General features: G+C 44.1%; 1 protein-coding gene across 3 annotated transcripts in view; it reads left to right on the forward strand.

Moving 5' to 3' along the window:
* The window catches only part of cep76 (centrosomal protein 76), a 35688-nt gene that overhangs the window by 4338 nt on the left and 10641 nt on the right, over positions 1-20709 (forward strand). For 2 of the 3 annotated variants that reach the window (XM_079693195.1, XM_079693193.1), the window contains exons 2-8: positions 9620-9775; positions 10685-10769; positions 10888-11112; positions 11212-11397; positions 11941-12038; positions 12258-12386; positions 12624-12812. In XM_079693195.1, coding sequence (XP_079549321.1) covers positions 9620-9775; positions 10685-10769; positions 10888-11112; positions 11212-11397; positions 11941-12038; positions 12258-12386; positions 12624-12812 — 1068 coding nt within the window. Of the gene's footprint in view, positions 1-9619; positions 9776-10684; positions 10770-10887; positions 11113-11211; positions 11398-11940; positions 12039-12257; positions 12387-12623; positions 12813-19272; positions 20638-20709 lie in introns of those variants that run through there. The other variant, XM_079693194.1, reaches the window with a different exon arrangement.

The raw sequence follows: 20709 nt of genomic DNA on the forward strand, positions 1-20709 counted from the left end.
CCGTTTTTAACTTTCAATATATTTTAAAAGAGATCTCTCTCATCTGCGTGCGTGGGCGGGGCCTCACAGACATGCTGCATCTCTCTCTCGCTCAGACATGCTGCAGCGCTGTGCAGTGTGCACACAGTTCTGCCGGTAATGAATATTACATTTTGTGAGGAAACTTTTCCACCAATAATTCCAATAAGTATTCCAAAATGTATTCACTTCAGGTTTACGAAATTAACTGTAATCAGATTACTCGTTTTTCAAATGTAACGCCAACTGAATACAGTTAGCATTCTTGATTTTTGTATTCTGATTACGTAACGCCGTTACATGTAGACCTGTCGCGATAATCGATAAATTGACTTATCGTACGATAAATAAAAATGGACTCGATAACTTTTCTGAGCTCGATAAATTGCCGTTTACATAAAGATGTGACCAGCATTTTAGCCTGGAGCGCTGTGGCTGCCAGGCGCGCTGTGAGGGGCGGGGCTGACACACAGCCAGGTCAGGACACTCCGCGTGCACGTGCAGCAGCGTAGCAGCCAAATTAATAATATAGCGACAAGCGGGAGACAACGTGTGACTTACTCGCGGGGAATTTAAAGTGAAATGGAATTGGTTACAAAACCTAACGACACATCTCGATTCTCCGGTGTGGCAGTATTTTGGATTCAAACCAAATCAACGAGGCGAACCTACGGACTTGAATGAGCCGGGCGGTGTGTCGCATTGGTTTAAAAAAGGTAGCGACTAAAGCATGCAATACCACGCATTTTAAACCACCTAAAACACAACCACCCCATTCCGTTTTTCCAGCTGGGAGCAAACACGGCAGCTGGAGATGGAGAGGCCCCGCCCGACAATGCAAACATGTTGGTGTTCCTTGCTCGAAAACTTAGAAAAACAGATTTGGATATGGCCTGTTGAGGCATCTGGGTCTTTGACAGTGGACTGTACACTTGACTGTTGTTTTAAGGAGTTTTTTTTTGCTTGTGAGATAATGTGTGCTCATATTTATTTATTTATTTATTTATTTATATATATATATATATATATATATATATATTTAAGCAATAGCTCACGACAGGCCGTGGTATATGCTCATTATATCACAGCTAAGGGGCGTGGTTCGGCCCGACGCGAAGCTGTGATATATATATATATATATATATATATATATATATAGGAGAGAGAGAGCTCTGTTTTCCAGCCTGACTATTTAATTTATTGTTTTGGTTGTGTGATTTAATTAATTTATTATAATTTAATTAATTTGTTTTATTTATTATATATAATTTATATATTTTAATATTATTTCACATTTCATTTGCAATGTTGAATGTTCAATAAAAAGTTATGTTTGAAAGGATGTACTTGAATTATTATTATATATTATCATTATGTCTTAAAACGGTGCCGACAATATTATCGTTTATCGCAATAATTTCCAGATAAATTTATCGTCCAACAAAATTAATTATCGTGACAGGCCTAGTTACATGTATTCCGTTACAACCCAACCCTGCTTCTAGGCTACTGTCCCGCAGCTCCTTCCTCTCTGTTGGACTCTGTCGCAGCGAGGCTACTGCTGTGGTGCGGAGCGCACAAAGCAGACTCTCACAACAAAGGATCACTTCTTCTTCAAGGCAGGGAAGGTTTCGCAGTACGCAGTCTACTGTCCCGCAGCTGCTGCCTCTCTGTTGGACTCCGGTACTGCACCTTACTCACGAGACGTTGTAAAAACAAAATGGGTGGGGGGCGAACGCAGTAACCACTCCGCCAACGCCACAGTCACCCCTGTCGTGCGGGCTGGATGAGAATGTCTGGCGGGCCGGATGTGGCCCGCGGGCCACCAGTTGGTGGTCACTGGCCTGAAGGGCCCTGACGGCTCGCCACTGGTCACTAGTGATGGCAGTTCGACACTGAAGCTTCGATACGTGCTTCAAACCCTGGACTTCCTATTCCATAGAAGCAGTGCTTCGAAGCTTGCTTCAAATCACGTGACATATGACGTCCGAAGCAGCAATTGCTTCAAATCACGTGACCATATGACGTCCGAAGAAGCAACTGCTTGATTTCCTGAATGAATCAACTCACTGGTTCGCCGTCCAATCAGGGGATTCAATGCACTGCCTCGTCTCGATTCTGACAGGTGCCGGCTTGAAACAGTTTTGAATTTGAGCGCTTCAACACTTTATAACCACTTTAAACAATGTGTGGTTGTTGTAGTAGTTTGCGTTGTTGTTGGTATTGCATTTGTATTGGATCATTATAGAGCAATCCAGGAAGAAAGATGGGTCGTTCTGGCTCGGGAAACACTTCAAAATGTGGAGAAGTTGTGAACAAAAAGACAATTATGAGTATTAAAAAAAGTTGAATAGTTCAAAGAATAGATAGCCCAGTGGATAGAGTCGGTGGCCCGCATGCGGCAACGTCCCCCGCGCGGCTGGTTCAAATCCTGGTAGGGGTGAACTTTTAATCATTGCCCGCTTTTCAACTTTAATACTATAACTGACCCTCCCTGGCCAAAAAAATGCCTCTAAAAAAAAAAAAAAAAAAAAAGAATAATTACCTCAAAGATATTTGAGTGTTCCCCATCCCACATAATCACCCCCTGCCATAATTACACAAGCACACCCAACCAATGCCACATTTTCCAGCGCTCCCTTTTCAATAACCCAATATACACAATTATCAATCTTTAATTGCAAATAGAACATGATATTCAGTCTTAGTGTGTGTGTGCATCGAATATTTTTCAAGGCAAAGATATGTTAAACCCACTGCAGCCTTGCACTTCGCCAGGAGAGGTCGCTGTAAATGAAAATTCAAACAATTGTCAAAGTGGTTCGATGCTTCATTCAAAGCTTAATTTGCCCATCACTAATTGTCACTACCTGATCTGCATCCCTGCCCTATCTGCAGTGCGTATGTGTGAGATGGTCCGCCATGTTGGACAACTCCATACGGCAACTCTAATAGGACATTTGAGGTCTAGACGGCTGCCCGATTTGCATCGTGCATGTGCGAGTCATAAACGTCTCAAATATCTACTAAAATGTTTTATTTTATTTGAAATAAAATGAAGGACATTCACAGTTAATGTAATTAGATATAAATTATGAATGCCATACATATTGCATACATTCACAGTAGTAGGTGTAACAGTTAACAGAATTCACTGTTCGGTACGTACCTCGGTTTGGGGGTCACGGTTCGGTATGGGTTCGGTACAACAAGAAAAAGCAAAACAAAGTCCCAAATGCATAATTCCAGGTTTATTGTTATTTATTTTTGAACAGTAGTGCAAGTTTCAGTTTAAAAATAAGGAACTCTGACATTTTGAATAATTAACACGGTAAAATACACAGTTAAAAACAAACCACAAACAGTACCACACACACTCAGATGGCCATATTATCTATAATGGCTGATGTTAAACAAAAAGGTTTCATCAAGCTGTAAAACTAAAAAGAATGTCTTGAAAATATTACATCATAAATAATAAGAAAGTGTTTCAAGAGCGCATAGCTGTTGAAATATATATGCCAATAGCTTCCGTTATTTATTTCGGTCTCACGGCTTTCATGTCTATTGGCTTCTTAAAAACAGCGGGGATAAGCTGTTGAACTGCTGTTGTCTTTTGCCGGGCTCCGGTGTTTGGCAAATCCGGGTGATGCCTTCTGATATGATTTAGCATGTTTGGCGTGTGTTACCATTAGCATACCACACCGCTGTCTAATAACGCTGACACACCGTACTCGTCCGATCCACCACTCGCACTCCATCATTATTGTAGTCCACAGGGAACCAGAAACGTTCCCACACAGCTGATTTAAAAGAAGCAGGTGGGTTCTAGCTCCTGTGTGTTATCTGAACTCGCCATACTAACTTTTCTTCTTCTTGTATTTTGTTTGTTTTGTTGTGTTTTCTTCTTGTTCTTCATTTGTTGTTTTAAGGCAGCTGGCAAACAGCTTTTAGACGCAATACCACCCCCTGGATTATAAATAGTGTAATGGATACTGCCCTGAGTGACAGACTTTTTTCCCACTCATAAAAAAAAGGCGTATTCGTCATGTGCCGAACCGTGACTTCCGAACCGTGACGGGACGAATACCGTTACACCCCTAATTCACAGTCAATATTTCTTCAGTATGATAGCTGTCTAACAGAAGTTAAATCCATTTCTCACTTATTCTGACAATGTACTTAACCCAATAAAATGACCCAATAAAACGAGTTGTTAAATAATAGTAAAGTCACGTTGAAATAAAAATAACTAATCTCTCTCGTTCAGATTAATATTGTCGGGTTTTTTAGTGTTCTTTTTCTGCTTTGCCAAACGCCACTGTGTCAAGTGTCCTATTAGAGTTGCCGTATGTAGTTGTCAAATATGGCGGGCCATCTCGCACATGCGCACTGCAGATAGGGCAGGGATGCAGATCGGGTAGTGACAGACATTGAACATTAAAAAGATCAAGCAGTTCAGGGAGAATCAAAGGCAGGCAGGCAGCTTTGCATGACATTCTTCTGGACGTGTTTCATTGTGGTGATAGTGAGGGTAGTCAATCCCTTTTTTGGCAAGACAGTAGTGACGGCCATCTTGGTGACGTGTGTTGTTGTGCGAGACCAGAGATGTAGTTCATTGAGCGTTTCACACAAAGAAATGTGTTACTTCACAGTAGGGCTGGGCGATATATCGAGTTTACACGATACATCGTGGATTGCACTCCATGCGATGTCGTAAATGACCACATCGTGAACATCGAGTATTATGTTGTCAAATCAATTTCCCGCCGCGGCCAAAATGAGCTTTCCTTTCTCCTTCATAGACACAGTCACACACGCAGGCACACACGCAGGCCCCGTCTAACTTGCACACAAACATTACACACATGCACAGTGACAGAGAGCAGGGCTCGACATTATAAATGGCCCGCTGGCTCGGAAGCACTATTTAGACACCCCGGGCCAGCATAACGTACTTTCCACTTGCCCGCTCGGGCCACTAAAAATATTGCTTAAAAAAAATAAAATTGTCCAGTGGTATAGGTACTTTGACAAGCAATTTTGTTAAATTGTTTCGTTTATTAACGCTACCACATAGCGTTTCGTGAGGCGGTTGTCGTTGTTGGGTGAAAGGCAAACGGGAGCCTGCTCGCGCTGGCTCCGCAGCAGCTGTTTGCTGCAGAGCCAGCGCGAGCAGGCTCCCGTTTGCCCGTGAGCGCCGGGCAAAAAACTATCTTCAAATAAAATAAAGTCACCGGAGGAGTTAAAGGAGAGTGACAGGGAGCATGAGAAGAAGAGGGAGAGAAAGTTTCAGCCAGCTTGATCGATGGAGTTGGCTTCTAGTGGTGCAGCGACGCGTCCTAAAACCCTTTTATAATCTATCGATTAGATTTATGATTAAAATTATAAAAGTAGGGAAGACATGTGGAGATTATCCGGCTGAAAAAAACGTGCATTTATCAAACAGGTTTGTTTTCCACAGACCTTATTTCCAGCTATTTTCCAAAACCCTGTGGAGAAATCCCATTGCTTTTTTTGTCGAGGGAACCAGCAGCTTCCTTCCTGGTTTAGGACGCGTCACTGCACCTCTCAATATGATGCCAATATAAACAAGGTCTTCTGTCGGCTCTGTACATCAATGTCGACCTATGCTGACAAGTAAGTGAAGAGTAGAAAATATAAAAGGTATTGGCTATAGGGAAATGTCCCAGCAGTTTAGGAGAATGAAGGTTATAATCTAATCTAATACATACCCATTACATGTCTAATTCCTGATAATGACAGGAAGACAGAAAGTGCATTATACTAATAATAATAATAATTCTACTCATAATAATAGCAGACATTTTTGAATAATGACCACAATATCATTATTTTCATAAACCAAATATGAACAATTGAGGGAAATGAGGAAGAACTGATGATTCAAATGTTGTAGTACAAGTAGTAATGTAGTTAGTGCATAAATTACTATTGCAACAAATGGGTTAATTTTCTTCATTATTAGTCGATTTTTTTTAATGCAGACATATGTTGCAGAGACTACTAGAATCATCATACTGGCGTGACTGTAAACATCAGGGGGTTAAATTAAAAAAAAAAAAAAAAAATTTTAGAGGACATTTCAGAATATCGCGATATATATCGTAAATCGCGATATAGTCAGTAAATATCGCGATATCATTTAGAGACCATATCGCCCAGCCATATTTCACAGTTTTACGACACATTTTTATTTTTTTGACTTGCAAAATTATCTTGTAAATACAAACATCATATGTGTAATTCGTGGCACAATTCAAATCCCCCAGTCAGAGCTGATTGATGAGGCCAGGGAAAGGAAAGTTTGGGGCTCTCTGCTGGAACTGCTACCCCCGCGACCCGACCACGGATAAGCAGGAGAAGATGGATGCAGTGTTTCCTCTTTATACAAATAGTGGTGGCGTAGCGCCGCTGCTGAAATATGAGCGCCGCTGCCAGGTATTTTCTTAAAATAATAATAAGTGGCGACCCTTTTTCATTTTTGATTGTTTGTTATGTGGATTTGTAGTATTTGTGTTACTGGCATAGGCGAGCCAGATCTGGGGGGCGCTGCGCTGGTAGCTCTGGGAAGGAAAAAACATTTTTGACCGTTGGCGCTCATCCAAATGTTCGGCCTTGATTAGGGATGTCCCGATCACCTTTTTTTGCTCCCGATCCGATTCCGATTATTTAATTTCGACAATTTGCCGATACCGATTTTTCCCGATCCGATCTTTATGCAATGCATTAAGAGAAAAAAAAGAAAAAAAGCATTCAAGTTGTCCCTTAAGGTTATTTTTTTATTTAAATTGGATATTCTATCCAACATGGATATAGCTTCTTTCTTTCACAGCAGCATTGGATAAGTTCAGTTGTGCAGCATTGGATCAAAACAAAATAAAGGTTTCAGTACTCGTTAGCTTACTGCTACAATTAGACACTGCGCCCTTCCCACTCTGTTGCCATATTTGAGAGAAATAAGCAACCAGGTCTATGAAAACAAGCCCCAAAGAAGCAACACATACATGATGTTCTGTAATTTGAAATCAAAAATAAGGCCTCAGGATGGCTTTAAGACTTGAACATGGTCATTTTTGATTTGTAACAATGAATACAACATTTAAAAAAAAGTATTTAAAAAAAAAAAAAAAAAAAATCCCGATCCCCGATTTTTTTTCTTCCGATCTTTTGAAAATCACGTGATCGGCTCCGATCCCCGATCACGTGATCGGATCGGGACATCTCTAGCCTTGATGTAACAACATTCATAATTAAGTAAATGTAACACCCTTTTCACCCCGGTTACACGTTTAATTTGCCCTGTACAATCTTTTATTTTTAGATTATTTGTATTTAGAAAAATTAAATCATTCAATATACAATGCTATATTGCATAATTTCATTTTCAAAATAAAAAATAAAATACAAAAATTATAAAAAAATTGTATTTGCAACGCAGCCATCAGCTCTGAAGCTGTGTGTGTGTAGCAATGAATTTAACTGGCGACCCAATCAAAACGGGTCTGCGACCCATCTTGGGTCGCGACCCTGAGTTTGGGAAAGGCTACATTAGACACATGGTGGCACATCTGGGACAGAGGAAAAACCGTGCTGCCTGTTTAAACGTCAAGCCCTGCTGTCTATTAACCGACTGGTTAAATACAGCTGGCTTGTGCAGCGAGCCCTGCTGCCTGCTAACCGACAGGTTAGAAGCAGCCAGCTCAAACGGCGAGCTCAGCTGCCTGTTAACCGACAGGTTAAAAACAGCTGGTTTATGCACCTCCACACGCTGTATTGCACAGCGGCTCTCATCATGTCGCCGTTTTGGAGAAGGCTCGTAAACCGGACATTGAGGCGCGTTCACGCTCAAACCCGCTGGAGGAATGAGCGGAGGTGTGTGTAGGAGGCACATTATTCAGCTGTCATCCGGAGCAGAGCTCTCCTGAACTGGGGGTGTCCTCCGTCCGGAGGAGAGGGAGGATGAGGGAACCACATGGTGATCCGTGAATTGGGGGGGAAGGAGCCGTCTGACTGCTGCCCGCCACTCGGATCCAATAAGTCAAGGGCTTGGTCCACTGAGTAAGACTCCTGGACTAGCCAATCATCCCCGGCCGCAGCAGCGAGAGCGTCCGCTCTCCGCTGTCTGTGGGCCAGAGGGAGGCGGACACAATGAGTGCACGACACCTATGGAGTGAGACCCGCGTTTGCGTGCTCCAATCCCCGGCAGGACTCACACCGTGAGCGTCGGTCGTAACTCATAATGTATCCTGTTTGGCATCTTAATAATTAGAAGAGGAATCTTTGCTTTTTAGCCTGCAGCTCTAAAAAGAGCTTCTGCCTGACAGTGCTTCTGCAACGGAGTGCTGAAGAAAAGTGGGAGCAGATTGTCGGGCCTGCTTCCTATTTATACGGAAGTGAGTCCGTAGTTGGGGCCCACATGATAGGTGGGCGTGGATTAAGTCTGTCAGTGCTGCGCATGCGCAGTGGGATTACCCAATAGCAATAGCCTTGGAGGGCGAGGCCTATATGATATAGAATATTGATGGTTGGTGAGGAGGACACTTACCAACTATTGTCCATCATTGTCGACCCTACCCTCTCCACCAGCAGCTGGACAGACAGGAGCTGCTTCTCTACAGGCGGATCAGCTGCCCTGTCACAAGGACAGATACAGGATTCCTGCAATAACACTTTACAACAGTTGACACTAACAGTTATTACATAGTTTCTTATGTTGCTTTGATAACTGGACTTCACTACCTTTACAACCCGTTCTTCATCAATCTTTCTTCACAATGTCTTTTACATTTAGATTTAATTTAATCTGCTATTCCTTGCACACTTGTCAGTAATATCCTACTTTAAAATCTTCGAAGCTGTAATTGGCTCTTCATATGGTATATATTTGACAGTCTACAGAAATATATATATTTCATGGGCAATATGTATATTTTTTGTTCGGTTTTATTTTCTATCTCGATATGTTTATATTTTATGTTTTTTATTTTCTACTCTTTTACATGTTCACACTATGTGCAATACCTTGTTTACATGTTGCTTTGACGAAAACATTTCCCAAATTGGGACCAATACAGTACATTTTATCTTTAACTTTTTCAAACGTTTAGCAAATTCATTTCCACTATCTCATTGATGAAAGTGCACACATGTTTTTCCTAGTAACTGGTTCAATATGGAACCACTGTGTTTGTATTTACATCAAGATATTCATGTCTCAAAAGCAATTCTCTATTTTGAAACTGCAGTTGTACTAAGATTCTAACAAAATATAGGCTTCTTCTTTCCCATCAAGATTTTCATGATAATAAGCACTGCTGCTTTTTCACCACCAATCGCCCCAGCACAGTGAAGATGGCTGATGGCTTGTAAACAAAAACAGTGAAAATGGCTGATGGCTTGTAAGCAAACCATTATGCATGGTTTCCCATGGGGTATGGGAAACCATGCATAATTAACCTTAAATTACAAAGTGTCTCTCTATACAAGATATTTAGTCACCTTGAAAAAAATGTGTTAGCTCTGAGACATCTCCTACTAACTGTATGAGAGTGTTTATTATGTCTTTTTTGATTATCAGATGAATATCCATGGGAGGATCCGAGAGGTGCTAGCTGAGACTGTGAGGGAGGACCACGGGCCTGCACATCGCTCTCTGTCCCAGGCTGATTTTCTACGTGCTCTGCAGCACAGGGGCATCATAGATGATGTAATGAAGGACCTACAGTTTACCCAGGTTGGCCATCCTTTAACAGGCAATTTTTCCAAGTGACATACTTAATGATTAGTTCACTTGAACTAATTTGATTCCAACATTTTAAAATACCGTAATTTTTCGGACTATAAGGCGCACCTGAATATAAGCCGCAGCAGCTAAATTGAATGATGTGTACATATATAAGCCGCACTGGACTATAAGCCGCAGGTGTTTTAATGTTTAATTACCATATGTAAGGGTTCGTGCACAGAGGGGATTGTCGGGAAAGAGATGGCTGTTTGAGGAAGCTCCCATTTATTAACATTTCAACAAACAAGTTGCATATTTGCATAACGTATTCAAGTGTTACCATTTAGTGCAATAGTAGCTACAGAACATGTACTGTGCTGTGTAAACTGTACTGTATAACATAGCATTTCAGACACACAAACTTTTCAACTTTCAAACTTAAACGGTGCGCTCCCAGCGCACGTACCGGCAGTGATCTACAGCAGTGGTTTTCAAGCAGTGGTACGGGGACAAACTGTCTCGCTCTCGTAATGTCTGTCTGTCTTGCTCTCGTTCTGTCTCTCGTACCACTCTCGGTTCCACTTTTACTTTTGCGCGCTACCTGTCTCACTCTTTTCCAGCCTCCAGCTTTTCCTGCTAGAGCCCGCCGCTTAAAGGTGGGGGGCGCGGACCGGCCATAGAGCCCATAGAGTTAAAGGTGGTGGACTGTAACCTGTAAAATCCATAGATTTAGGAGGTCCCCTAGTGGCCGTTAGCTGTAAAAATCCATAGATTAGCCGCACCGTTATATAAGCCGCAGCGTCGAAAAATGGGAAAAAAGGCGCGGCTTATAGTCCGAAAATTACGGTACCGTAAATTCTTCCTATCACAATAACCACTTTCTTGAATAACTTCAGTCATGTTGGTCTACTTTGGTAGGACGTACTCACAGATGCAGAACCAGGATCCCCTCCAAAGCCTGCCACTCACTTTGTTGACAAGAATATTACTCAGCTGAAAAAAAGTAAGAGACATAATTTAAAAGTCTAAATAAACCAACATTGTAACAATGCCTCCTTTCTTCACTTTTTTGTCATTGTTGTTTGAACATTTAACCGAAAACATTTTTTAAATAATTGCAGCCAATATTGACCCATCCAGGCGGCACCTGTATCTCCAAGTGCTTGGTGGGAAGGCCTTTCTGGAGCACCTCCAGGAGCCAGAGCCTTTACCTGGTCAGGTGTGTTCTACGTTTACAGTCTACTTGCATTTCCGTAACCAGAGGTTCCGCTCGAAGCCAGTGCCCTGTGCCTGCGAGCCGGACCTGAGGGAGGGCTTCCTCTTAGAGATCCACAGAGAGGGCACAGGTACACAGGACCAATCAGGACCTTACCGGTTGTTATACAGTTGATTAATAAATGATCTATGCTGACTTTGTAATTTTGTAATAACTTCTGGCACTGCAGGTGAAGGCAGCACAATGGCGGACGGGACCACCATGTTGTCTTTGTGTGACCCGGTTCATTTGGTGCTGATCAAGACGGACACCTCCAGTGAGACAATGCTGGTCTCCTCCTACTTCCTGGACTGGAGGGTTGTCCTCTGCTCGCCCAATGGGAAGACATGCTTTGCTGTGGAGCTGATGGGAGTCGGTATGGAAAAGGGATAAATACAAGAGCAACAGTGTGATACTGAAATGTCATGCTGTATATCACAATCCTAACATAACAAGCTGATCATCCCGACTACACTGAAAACTTTTGTGTTACATAGTATTACATTTTTTGGCGGGGTATTTCATGGTTGAACCTGTTTAGCTTTCCTGACCTCTCTGGCGCATAATAATAATGGAGCAGCTTCTGTTTTCCTTTAAAACAATTTTTTTGGGAGAACACCGAATAACGTTTAAGGCATTATGCAAAAGATCAGAAAAAGAATTATAAATAAATATTATACATTTAGGTCAGAAACTATATTTTCTTCTTTTCTTTCCCATTAATAATCTTATGCTCCCTAGAGGAGTACCAACCCTCAGCTTTGAAACAGATGTTGTACAATATAAATAGTTATACGTGTCTACTACCTGTAAATTAATTACATATGCTACAAATATACGGTTTAGAATCTGCAGTTTTGTCTCTTCCCTGCTCTTAGTGACTCGGCTAGAGCTTTATTAAACATCTCCGTGTCTATAGGAAGTGAATGTAAAGTCCCAGCTGGAGTTCTGACTGTGGGTCTGGAGCTGTACCCCCCTCTCACTGATACTCTGAGCGCTGACATCATCAGCACACAGGTCAGCACACTCAAGCCCTTCATCTCTCTGTCTGTTTATTCATTGGCTTCAGGATTATTCATGAATAAAACTGATGTGAACAACTAGTGAATCATTACAACAGATTTCAATCACTGCCGTTAGGAGTGTTCCTCAGAGTTTATCTGAAGGCATCATTGTGAGAGAAACATTAGAGCTGAGCTCTAAACATAGTCACTGAAGTGTGTGTTTCTCATTCAGCAATCACTGGAGAGGCAGAGGACAGCAGAGAAGGAGAGACTGTTCTTAGTTTATGCCAAACAGTGGTGGAGGGAATTCCTGCAGATACGTCCCTCACACCAATCCAAAATGGTCAAGATTTTTGCACAGGTTTGTTACATTGTCTTGTTTTGGGGGGGAAAATCTAACAATTACATGTTAGGTTTACTTACTTACAGACTTTTATTCCCAAACTGCATAGATTCTTTATTCATTTGATTTGAAATGTGAAGTAAAGGAAACTAGCAGCATATGAGTTGCATATCAGACAGTGGACAGGGAGATCCTGAATCAGCCACGACTCAAGTTCTTATCTCTCTGTCTCTTTCTTTCTTTTCTCCCCCCCAGGATGAGAACGCCGTCAACAGACCAGTGTGTTCTTACGTGCATGTCCTGCGGGCGGGGCGCCTGCTGGAGAGCCCCCGACAGGCGGCCCGCTTCGTCAGCCTGCTGGCCCACGAGAAGGCCCCGGTGGTGGGAGTGGGGGACAAGCAGGAGCAGTGGTGCACATTAATGGCTTTCCTGTGTAGAGGCAAGGTAAGGATAACTGGCTACTGCTTTAATCAGATGACAATCACTTCCTATACTACTAGATCTGTGATGACAGCTGATTTATAGCTTCTCACACCAAACCTTCTCTACAGTGTGTCCTTAGGTCTAAAATAGAAGAATTCCCATAGCAAACTACCTGGACTTCTATTTACTTTAATTAAACAACTTCAACATTAGACATGAATTGCACATAAGCACATGGAAGACGTCTTTTCCTTTTCAAGTATGTATACAGCTTTAAAGGTCCCATGTCATGCTTTTCTGGTTATTACCCGTCCCCCTGTGTGTTATGAAGGTTTTTCTGCATGTAAACGGTCTGCAGAGCCACAAACCCTCAAAGTACACCCTGTAGCGAGTAAAACTCTAACACAGAAAATACCTATCTATGCTGCCCCAGAACGCCTCGTTGGAGATTTATCTTTTTCCATTGCTTTCTTCTTTGGTCGTAGTGACGTAAGGGGCTAAGTAGGCCTGTCACGATAATTCATTTTGTTGGACGATACATTTTCCTGGAAATTATTGCGATAAACGATAATATTGTTGGCACTACGACCATTTTAGACCACTGACATAATGATAATATATAATAATTCAAGTACATCCTTTCAAACATAACTTTTTATTGAACATTCAACATTGCAAATGAAATGTGAAATAATATTAAAATATATAAATGATATATAATAAATAAAACAAATTAATTAAATTAATTAAATCAAACACAACCAAAACAATACATTAAATGGACTCAGGCTGGAAAACAGAGCTCTCTCTCTCTATCTATCGAGCTCTATATCTAAATAAATAAGTAAATATGAGCACACATTGTCTCACAAGCAAAAAAAAAATCCTTAAAACAACAGTCAAGTGTACAGTCCGCTGTCCATACAAAGACCCAGATGCCTCAACAGGCCATATCCAAATCTGTATTTCAAAGTTTTCGAGCAAGGAACACCAACATTCATTTCATTTCAAGCCTTTATTTATCCAGGTGTATCCCTTGAGATCATTGATCTCTTTTTCAAGGGAGACCCGCTCAAGTAGACATGTTTGCATTGTCGGGCAAATGCATCTTTGATTGTAAACTGTCGGGAAGGTGTGGGCTCTCCAGCTGCCGTGTTTACTACCAGCTGGGAAAACGGAATGGGGTGGTTGTGTTTTAGGTGTAGTTTAAAATGCGCGGTATATCAAGTCCGTAGGTTGGCCTCGTTGATTTGGCTTGAATCCAAAATACTGCCACACCGGAGAATCGAGATGTGTAGTTAGGTTTTGTAACCAATTCCATTTCACTTTAAATTCACACGTTGTCTCCCGCTTGTCGCTATATTATTAATTTGGCTGCTACGCTGCTGCACGTGCACGCGGAGTGTCCTGACCTGGGGCCTCATTTAAAAAGGGATATACGATCAAAAAATGGCGTACGCCAGTTTCTACGCAATGTTTGCGATTTTATAAAATACTAACTTGACGGGAAAACGTGCGGTCCTCCACGCAAACTCTGACCCATGCGTACGCACTAAGCACAAAGACGGGAGAGACGAGAAACTGCGACGCCGTTGGCAGAAGGAAGAATGGAGAGAAATATGTGGAAATAATACCATAAATAAAATGTTACCTTTTATGTGTCATATATGAAGAATTCATTTTCAAACATTGAATAAAGACAATCTTAAAATGATTAAACAAACGCCTGTTTGCGACCACCTTATTTAAAACCACCTCAAATATGTTGTATTAATGTTATGAAATGTTTTCTCATAAATGATGCGGTGAGCAGGAGGACAGAATTACATCTAAACTGACGCCGTGTTGCATTTCTATCGGTTGTAGATACGAGCATGGTTTTATATCACGTTTAATCATGTTTTATGCCGTTTGCCAATAGTCTACTTGATAAGTCGCTCGTAAAACACAGGAGGTATGGAAACTAAGAACAACATATGTGGTAAATTGTACAGTGGTGACACCATATTGTGGACCATAATTCACCTTGCTTGTTGTGTTGCTACACGGACCCTTTAGTGGGAACACCTGTAGCGTTAGCTATTCAGTCCTGCTAGCTTGTCATGCAGAGCAGACGTGTATTACCTTCTGGATGTTAACCTATAATAAAGAGTGGAACTCCATTCTAAACACACCGCCTCCGACTCCTTTTCCTCTGCACCACACTGGTGACCCCCAGTTTTCCGAGAAAGTTTCTGGAAAATTAGCGAACATGGCTGAGCACGATGTTTTCGTAAAGCTGCCGGAGTTTTGGGAGAATGCCGCAGCGGCGTGGTTTGCACACGTGGAAGCGCACTTAGCCTGCCGACAGGTCCGTGACAGGGACCTGAAATACTACCATGTTGTAGCAACGCTAGGAGGCTCCACGTCGTCCAGGTTGATTGGTTTTATCAAAGACCCCCCACACCATGGCAAATATGAGGCGATTAAGGCTCTTTTTCTTAAGACATTTAGCCTACCTGCTAAGGAGAGGGCCCGCCAGATACTTGACATTCAAGGCCTAAGAGACAGCAAGCCATCTCGGCTTATGGAGAAAATGCTAAATCTGCTAGGGGGGAAAATCCCCGGATTTTATTCACGGAGATTATCCTGCGTCACTTACCTTCCCGGGTCCAGATGGCGCTGGGCAACACGCCTGTCACGGAGCCCCGTGCCTTGGCTGATGAAGCGGATTGTTTTTTCCTGGCTACACAACAGCCTGGGGCAGAGACGTTAGCCGCGACGCTCAGTGGCCCATCTGCAGGCAAGAGAGCATGGCGGGGGCCTGACACGGCAGTTTCGAGCTGGCGTGGAGACACCAGAGAGTGCTTTTACCACGCACGTTTCGGGACAATGGCTAAGAAATGCATCGCTCCGTGCAGCTACAAACCCCCGGCACGGGCAGGCTCCTCTTCTTCAGCGACAGCGTTTTGGGGGGCCTGTTTCTGTGTGACACGGGCGCTCAACGGAGCGTAGTTCCCGCGTCGAGTGAAGACATCACCCGTGGTGGGCACGGACCGCGGTTGACGACGGCTAACGGCGGTCCCATTTGCACGTACGGCGTGAGGCCTATGTGTTTGTGCATCGGAGGACAGCATTTCAGCTGGGATTTTGTGACAGCGGAGATTTCTTTTCCCCTCCTCGGAGCGGATCTTTTGTGTGCTCATGGACTCTTAGTGGGCGTTAAGAATAGGCGTTTGGTTGATGCCTTAACGTTTTCTTCCCTCGTGTGCACACTTGGCAGCGCAGAGTACGACGGACTGTCGGGCTCGCTGTCGGGGGCAGACACGTTTCTCAGACTGTTGGCCGAGTTTCCAGACCTGTCGCTGCCCACCTTCTCTGCGCTTACCACTAAGCATGGCGTGGAGCACCACGTCACTACCGAGGGGCCTCCTGTCTACGCCAGGGCCCGGTGGTTGAACCCTTCTAAGCTGGCTCTGGCGAGGGTGGAGTTCGCAACCATGGAGCGCCTGGGCATTGTCCGCCGCTCCGACAGACTTGGGCTTCCCACCTGCACGTCGTCCCCAAACCGAACGGCGGGTTCCGCCCGTGCGGGGATTACCGCCGACTCAACGACGCCACTACGCCTGACCGCTATCCGGTGCGGCACATTCAGGACTTTTCGGCGCATCTGGGGTGTTTTCCAAGGTGGACCTGGTGCGTGGATACCACCAGGTGCCCATGCACCCCCTGGACATTCCCAAGACAGCAGTGATAACACCTTTTGGACATTTTGAGTTCCTGCAGATGCCTGTTGGGCTCAAGAATGCCGCTCAGACGTTCCAGCGCCTGATGGATTCGGTGCTGCGGGACCTGCCGTTTGTGTTTGTCTCCCTCTACGACATACTCGTCGCCAGCGCTTCAGTGCAGAAGCACCTGTTCCACCTCCGAGCCCTTTTCACGCGGCTCAATGAACACGGATTAATCATCAATCCTGCAAAGTGCCAGTTTGGGGTGTCTGAAATTGATTTCCTGGAGCACCGCATCACCAAGGGCGGTGCGACACCTCTGCCAGCGAAGGTGGAGGCTGTTGCGGCTTTTCCTCGCCCGCTCACAGCCCGGTCGCTCCGTGAGTTTCTGGGGATGGTGACCTTCTACCACAGTTTCATCGCCCGGGCCGCACACATCATGCGGCCGCTGTATAAAGCGTTGAAAGGAAAGACCCCCGTCCAGGCGATCGACTGGACAGCAGGGGCGGACGTCGCTTTTGCTGAGGTCAAGACCGCGTTGGCTCAGGCGGCTTTGCTGGCACACCCATCATCTACGGCTCCCATCTCCATCACCACGGACGCGTCGGACTACGCGGTCGGCGCAGTGCACGAGCAGTGGGTGGAGGGCGCTTGGCAGCCGCTAGCCTTTTTCAGCCGCCAGCTGACGCCCAGAGAACGCAGGTACAGCGCCTTTGACCGACAGCTCCTCTGACTTTATTTGGCCGTGCGGCACTTCCGTTTCCGGGCCTTCATTGCAACGTGGGTGTGTCGTTTTGCCACTCCTTCTGACATTTCCTCAGACAGGGGTAGGGCTTAACGATTAATCGATTTTAAATCGAAACCGCGATTTGAAATGATACGATAATCAAGTCGCAAAGCCTGCGATATTTTTTAACATTTTTTTTTTTCTTCTTGCGTGTAAGTCATCCACACCAATCAGAAGTGCTGTGCTCCACATGTACCAGCCATTGTTAACCAATCAGAAGTGGCCCATGATAGAAAGTGATAGACAGATTGATCCAATCACCTGCCAAGTATTTTTGAAAGTGCCTGCCCTTTCCAAATGGCTTCCAATGGAGCTTTCCTACATGGTTTGGTGAAACAAACCATCTGAGTCAGGTTAGTAATGCTCCATCACATGTTTCTATTACAGGGTGAATCTTAAACTGAAGCTTGACTTTAAAGCAACCCAACGGAAGTTTCATGTATGTTTAGTTCCTTCACTCGTAGCTCGGGCTGCGGGGGTGCTAGAGACGGGAGCATGTTGATACGACCTTCATAGCCGGAGTTATGGCCGCATTTTACAATAAACTTACGTTGGGTCGCTTAAAAACAAATATCGCAAATCGCAATCGCAGTATTTGTCAGACAAATCGCAATTAGATTTTTTTCCCAAAATCGTGCAGCCCTAGACAGGGGCTCTCAGTTCACTTCCGAACTCTGGAACGCCGTGGCAGGCGGTTTGGGGGTTAAGCTGCACACGCCTGCCACGGCCAAGCGGGTTTTCCTGAGAGACACGCTGCTTTGGGTGACTTGTGTAATTCGTGGTGAACCGAAGAGTTTTCGTTTTTTGGGGGGGGGGTCCGTCCGTCTGTCTGACGGACAACTTCTCACTTCAAAAAAGAAGAAGAAATCTAGATCTCAAAATAATTAAACAAGCGAGTGCCTGTTTTTCCTGGCCAGGGACAGGTTCCTTGAACACAACACGAGCGTAACGTGTCTTCAAGTGGTTATTTCTCGTCTGAAAGGAGTGTAGACTAGAGTGCTTACGGAGAGCACCGGAACGCCGCTCCAGCTCTTCAAACATTGCAGTACCCATAAGGAGCCGTACACATGCCGCAGTGATTGCGAGGCTGTGTCTTTAGTTGAAAGCACACTGGCGATCTGTTATTAGCATCTGGTTAGCTAGCTATGCTAACGAATTTAAAGAGCTTTTCTACAACCAGGTGGAAGAGAGCTCTCTCCTGAGAGGCTCAAATAACCTCAGCTCTGAGGTTAAGGCACATCTTGATATGATCATTATAATTAATGAGACATTAGAGACTAAATGAAAAACAGGCATAAAATACTATATGACAGTAACAAAAAAGTTTTTAAAAATAACAAGAATAGAGTTTAAAAGGGGAGTGATTTGTAAAATATCCAAAAAGAAAAATCTGCTTAGAGTTCTCTTTCATATGGGTGTTGAAAGATGTACCCATAGATCTCCTCATGTTGCTCTCAAAGTGCACCAGATTGATGCTTTTAACTTCAATATTTAAAAAAAAATGGTCCCCCCCACTTAAATAATGTTCACATGGATACTAAATACATTTGCACACATCTTGTGTCCATATCTTTCTGTTTTGGTGGTCATGCCACACTGTGCACATGAATGCATGCGAGTCATGGTAAAATATCTGGATTAAGAGGTTGCTTTTTCTTTGCACAGCATGAAAGAAAGGCCAAATTAATTGGCTGTGATTTTTGTTTTTTTAAGCAGAGGTTGAGTTCAATCATTTGTACGGCCCTCGGAGGATGTTGTAAAAATTGAAAGGAAAAAGGTTCCCCACCCCTGCTGTAAACAATAATAAAAACCCTTGATTTATAACTTAACATCTCTGTCTCCTATTGATCCGAGTATATTATAAAGAGTAGCCAGTTAATTGAAGCATTATAGCACAGCCCTTTGTCAGATGGTATATTACGCTGTTTTTATCCTGCTTCGAATAGTTCTCTCTTTTTTCACCATACCTGTGTTTGCATCACTGAAGCTCTACAGCGGAGATAGTCTACGGGCAGCCGCTGAGAGTTCCAGGGGATTTCCTCCCGAATGCATCAGCTCCCTGGTCTGCCACGGCCCAGCGGGTTTTCCTGAGAGACGCAGCGGAGGCTTTCGCTCCGGTTCCGACTTCGCAGCAAGGTGCCCCAGGGTCCCAAGTTCCCGCAGAGCTACGCTCGGCTGGGCACGTCTTCATACGGCACGACGCACACAGAGGCCCCTTGCAGCCCCCTTACGATGGACCTTACGGGTCTTGGAGAACGGTGACAAGCACCTGGTGGTCGACATGGGCGGCAAGGCTGAGCACGTCTCGATTGACCGGGTGAAGGCTGCTCATTTGGACGTGGACCGGCCGGTGGTGCTGGCTCGACCGCCGAGACGGGGCCGCCCTCCGGCTTTGATTCCTGTCAGGGGGTGTGGACCTGTTGTTCCGATCCCTCCTCTGACGGGGGCCGCACAGGCGGAAGTCACTGTGCCGGCTCCGGTGCGCAGGACTCGTGGGGGTAGGCATGTGGTTCCTCCCCGCCATACGAATTTTGTTTACTTGTGAATTCTGGGGGAGCTTGTGTGGTGACACCATATTGTGGACCATAATTCACCTTGCTTGTTGTGTTGCTACACGGACCCTTTAGTGGGAACACATGTAACGTTAGCTATTCAGTCCTGCTAGCTTGTCATGCAGAGCAGACGTGTATTACCTTCTGGATGTTGACCTATAATAAAAAGTGGAACTCCATTCTAAACACACCGCCTCCGACTCCGTTTCCTCGGCACCACAACAGCTAATATAACACATTAGTTGTATTTCCTTTAACTGGTGGATTATGGATGTATAGTTGCTGATCGACAGCTGGAACACAAACCACCAAATACAAACAAATAATTCAGATCCAGTCGTCATGACTCCACTCCGGAGGGATTCCCCGATCATTTCGGTTTACAGTTTTTCATCAAGGGGGTGTCTCCTGTCCTCGGTACAAACACACTGCCTGAGGAAGTTTATGTGTATTTTTTTTGTCATTAACCTTTTTCGGACCACTTATTTATTTATTTTGGTGACGATCCGACCTCCATGCTGCTACTCTGGTTCAAACTGCATCCCAAATCTGACACGGTGTAAGACAGGGGTACTCAAATACAAATGTTAAAGGTCCAAAAAAATGTTTTTAATAAGACAAAGGTCCGATGATTACGGTCATTCAACATTTTAAACAATTGCAACAAGATTCTTAACACGAGGTTGCAAAAACAAAAATAATCTGTGTGCAGCAGTTTTCATTGTTATTGCGTCTGTGCTTGATCCCTCAGAGTCGCAGAGCTGCACAGTTATGAATAAAGGCAGCCGCACCCTCTTTCATTCAGCATTCCCATCATTGCTTTATAAGTGTCTTGCCCCCTTGTGTGTCCACTGAGGTTCGTCAGGCCCAAC

The sequence above is a fragment of the Notothenia rossii genome (assembly GCF_949606895.1).
Source record: "Notothenia rossii genome assembly, chromosome: 7".
Lineage (NCBI taxonomy): Eukaryota > Metazoa > Chordata > Actinopteri > Perciformes > Nototheniidae > Notothenia > Notothenia rossii.